Source organism: Octopus bimaculoides, chromosome 6 (assembly GCF_001194135.2).
Source record: "Octopus bimaculoides isolate UCB-OBI-ISO-001 chromosome 6, ASM119413v2, whole genome shotgun sequence".
NCBI lineage: Eukaryota > Metazoa > Mollusca > Cephalopoda > Octopoda > Octopodidae > Octopus > Octopus bimaculoides.
The window spans coordinates 77,888,958-77,893,957 of NC_068986.1; the positions used below are offsets into that span (position 1 = coordinate 77,888,958).

General features: G+C 33.0%; 1 protein-coding gene across 2 annotated transcripts in view; it reads right to left on the minus strand.

Moving 5' to 3' along the window:
* The window catches only part of LOC106884336 (voltage-dependent T-type calcium channel subunit alpha-1I), an 894,587-nt gene that overhangs the window by 441,139 nt on the left and 448,448 nt on the right, over nucleotides 1-5,000 (minus strand). For both annotated transcript variants that reach the window (XM_052968893.1, XM_052968892.1), the window contains one exon: nucleotides 4,299-4,484. In XM_052968893.1, coding sequence (XP_052824853.1) covers nucleotides 4,299-4,484 — 186 coding nt within the window. The remainder of the gene's footprint in view (nucleotides 1-4,298; nucleotides 4,485-5,000) is intronic.

Sequence of the window (5,000 nt, forward strand, 5' to 3'; positions counted from 1 at the left end):
AACATTAAGCATCCAGTTTCTACAGCCTTATGTGAATTTTCCAGAAAAGTTAACTAAAAATTAAAAGAAATTGAACAAAGTAAAAAGCTTCTTAATAATAATAATAATGATAATAATACAAGCAACAATAATAATAATAATGATGATGATGATGATGATGATGATGATGGTGATGATAATAATGATGATGAAGATGCTGCTGCTGCTGTTGCTGTTAATGATTTCTTTTAATAATAATAATAATAATAATAATAATAATAATAATAATAATAATAGTAATAATATTTGAGATGATGACAATAATGATGATGGCTCGGTGATGATTTCATAGATTGGCAAAAATCAAAAATAGCAATAATCATTAAGTAAATATTTAGACAGAATGTTTTATACAGGAAATTACACCTTACAGCATTTTATAAGTTCTCAGTATAGAATTTAAAGGAAATTCTTTGTTGAAGATTTTTTTTCTTTTCTCAAGTGTTGCAATGATGCTCTGGAATGTATTACATTCTTTTATGATGAAAATATTTAGTTTGGATTATTACACAATTACTGAGAGAGGGTATGTCTGGATAAATATATTTATGCTAATGAGCACATAACAAAGTACAAACGACAGATAAAAATTCCAAAGTTGAGACGTTTAATCTGCTAGAAGAAAAGTCCACTGAGTAAGAAAATAGATATTTACTACTTCTACGTAATAGATATTAGCTTCAAAGTTTGGTAGAAGGCCAGGAATTTTGGGTGATGGGTACGTTGATTTACATCAACCCCAGTGATCAACTGGTACTTATTTTATCGACCCTGAAATGATGAAAGGTAAAGTTGACTTTGGTAGAATTTGAACTCAGAACAAAAAGATGGATGAAATGCCATTAAACACTTTGCCCAGTATGCTAATGACTCTGCCAGCTTGCCAACTTAGTCAATGTCTAATACTGATTTCAAATTTTGGTACAAGTCCTGCAACTTCAGGGGAGGGGGTTAGTCAATTACTTCAACCCCAGTACTCAAATAGTACTTATTTTATTGACACTGAAAGGATGAAAGGCAAAGTCAACCTCAATGGAATTTGAACACAGAATGTAAAGATAGTTGAAATGCCACTTAGCATTTTGATTGGTATGCTAATGATCCTGTCAGCTTCCAGCTTATTACTTCTACATAACAGATATCACTTTATTTAATCATGTATAAATCACACTCATGTATATGTCACACGCCTACTCTAGTGTTAAATCTTGGTACAAAATTTTTCCCTTTCATAGTTTTAGCTTTGCCTCATGTATAAAGTATCACTACAGTATTTTCATTTAAAATCAAGTATAAAACAGATCAACTTATATATGAATATATACAGTAACTCTTAATTTCGTAAAGTCATCTTCCTTATTTTGATAATAGCAAGGACATGGGGCTAGTGACAATTAGTTTCAAGTTTTTGCCTTCTTTCTCCAATTTAGAAGCAACTTTCAATACATTTAGAAGTTTGTGCATATTGCATTTTCCAGTATACAAGTCAAATTTTTTACACCAAAATTCACAGCCCAAAAAAGTTGGTTGATTTATACACCCAGACAACTTTGGAGGACCAAAAATTCCATGTGAAATGCAGCAGGATTTAGAAAGACAGTGATGATGTTTGAATGCTTACACTACATGTTCACACTGTAAATTATATTGACTTGTCTACTAGAAAATATAGCATGTTACTCAGTACATCATCATCTAACAGGCATAACTGTTCCTAAAAATGCTGTAAAGTGTTATTTACTGAATGAAACAAACTGAGAATCATTATTTTTCATTGATTAGAAAATGGTTTCAAGGAAGTGAATACATAAAAACAAAAATAAAACAAGATTTGAAATATTAAAACAATATATTACATAATGATATATCATTTTTAGAACTCACATGAATGCAATGGTATCAATTTTCATATTCTTTCTTAACTAGGATTGGGTTTTGACTTGTGATCTTTACTTATACAATAGTGTCCAGGTTAATATTAGACATAACTATTTAAATGTAAGTTAAAGGTGAAATGGTTAAGTCCTGCTGTAATAAATATCTGATAAGGTTAGGATGGGAGTGGGGTGGGGTTATCATTTCTACCAAGGTTCTTGATTTATAATAGTGCTTAAGAAAATATATAAGAAGTCTTGTCTGAGTTATTTCATTCATGATGATCAACTCTCTCCACACACAAACCTATATATGTATACACAGAAGAGCTAAGTTACATGTCAGATATGAGTCTTCCTCTCTTTAGAATCAGAAAATACTACAACTCCTATCAGTTGCTGATCATCTGCAAAGCTATATTAGAATATCAAAGAAGTTAATGCTCCAACATTTGGTGCAGTGCTATTGCTTGACTTGACACAATGTGGCAGTTGTAAAACTAGAGTCTCCATCATGCAAACAGTGTCCTTCATTTTCAATCTTTCATGAAAACATGTCCAGCAACTGGGAAGAATTAACTTGTTCGGAAACAGGTGAGGGTTGGCGACAGGAAGAGCATTTGGCTGTTGATAATCTACCTCAGTGATTTTGTTTAACTTATGTAATCAAGGAAAAGTAGACGATAAAATAATGAAGATGCTAACAATATACTAAGATCTAAACTGTGAGATACAAGAGTCAAAGGAAAGTTTGCTGTTTTTGAAACCCATTTGAAAGTATATGAGGGGTACCTGAAAGCAACTGTAACCGTTCTCTGTGGGACAAGCCATCATCCCACAATTGTGGTTCAGGCTTCTTCTGGTAGAAGCTACTTGATGTGACCCTCAGACATCAGTCTGCCAACTTGCATCATCAAGAGGAGTCTTACTGCCACATGGTGCATCTTTGTTTGGCAGTATTTCTCCTCTGTTTCGCGATTTTTGTGATGGCTGAAAAGAAGGGTTAGCATACTTCTGCGAAATTCTGTTTTCTGCTGGGGAAAATAGCATCTGAAACAGTTGTCATGTTTCAAATAGGTTATAAGAACACTGCCATGAGAAAAACAAGTTTCTGAGGGGTTTCTATGCTTTAGGAATGGTCACTTATTGCTTGAAAACCACCGAACAAATGAAAGAATCATGAAAATTCATGAACCGCATGTGGAAGACCGTCGCCGAACAATTGTCAAATTTGTTGATATGACTGGTGTGTCCTGAAGCTCCTGCCAACGAATTTTGAGTGAGGAATTGCAAATGAAAAGAGTTGCAGCAAGATTTGTGCCTCACCTGCTCATGGAGGATCAAAAGCAGTCATGTGTGTCATGAACTGAAAGAACAGTTGGAAGTTGATCTGAACCTTTGTGGTGACAAAAGCTGGTGCTGTAGCTACAACCCAGAAACAAAGCAGCGATCAAGTTAATGGAAGCATTCAATGTCACCATGCCCCCCAAAAAGTGTATCAAGTGAAGTCCAGTGTCAAGATGATGCTGGTTTGTTTCATCAATGTGAAAGGAATTGATCACCCAGCATTTGTTCCTCCTGGTCAAACAGTTAACCAGACATTTTACTGAATGAAAAATGTCCATAAAGGAAAACGTTTTGCAGATGTGGAAGAGGTGAAAGAAAAGATGATGAGGACATTAAAAGGCATCACTTCGTAAGGATTCTAGTACTGCTTCGAATAGTGGGAAGTGCTTCTTGGCCAAGGCATTGCTTGAAATGGAGAATACTTTGAAGCCATAAAAGTGTGAACATGTAAAAATAAGTGAATAAAATAATATTGCAAAACTCTGGCTTCTTTTGGGTACCCCCTCGTACATGCATCTTAACATAAGATACTTCATGACAGAGATAAAAATCAACTGAAACATAGTAAAGAGATAGATAAAAAAAAAAAGAAATGGACAATATTCATCTCTAAAAGATGAAGGTAACTCTACCCCAAATTATAATCTCATGAACAGTAACATCTCAGATATTTAAATAAAATTCCTATCTACCTTATGCATGTGTGTTAGAGTGTATCTATGTATTAGCAGTAGTAGGGAGAGAGAAAGAGAAAGAGTGGAAGATTTAATGTAAAAAGTAAAAGAGTAATAGAAAAGCATATATGAATAAAAAGCACTATAAAATTGAGAACCTTGGTAATCACATAGCTATTGAAAAATATCTTCAACTTAATTTAAGCAAATGATGTTTGTGTATGAAAGGAACATCATAACAATTTTGTTGAAATTTAATATAAAGTCCTAAGTGAAATAAAAAAATAAAAATATTTAACATTAAATGGAAGCAAGGGATGAAGATTCATGGTGAACCAAATGTAGTTTAAATTAAATAACTTACCTGAATATAAACATAAATAAAATAAGTAGTGCAAAGAAAGTAGCAACGTTATCCATGGTTCTTAACATGACAATGAGTTGTCTTCGGAGAGCAGGAAGGAAGCGTACCAATTTCAGAATCCTCAGTAATCTGAATGTACGTAAAACTGATAAACCTCCAGCACCGTCTTGTGCAAGTTCTATGATGCTGTAGTAAAAAGAAACAAGATAGACAATTTATATTAAATTGTTACTGGGTAATCCAAATCAGTTAGCTATCCTTTAAAACAGACAATATACTATTAGTCAAATGGGAACTAATGTACTTAACAAACTGGTCTAATAAAATATATTTAAACAATCATAATTATACTCATAATGAAAAGAAAAATATTAGCATTAATGATAATTCCTGAGAAAACTAATAAATCTAAATGATGATGATGATGTGGCATAACTGTATATTTAAAAGATTTGTTTCACAACCATGTAGTTTTGGATTCAGTCCCACTCATGACATGTTGGACAAATGACTACATCTTTTATTTTGATTTGACCATTGCTCTGTGAGTGAAATTTGGCTGATGAAAAACATGCTCCAAGAGCTCATTTGGCACTTATACATATACAGACACACATATCTGTTTTACATATGTCTTTTATCTTTTACTTCTTTTAGTTATTGGACTGTAGCCATTGTGAGGGACCACCTTGAAGGTTTTAG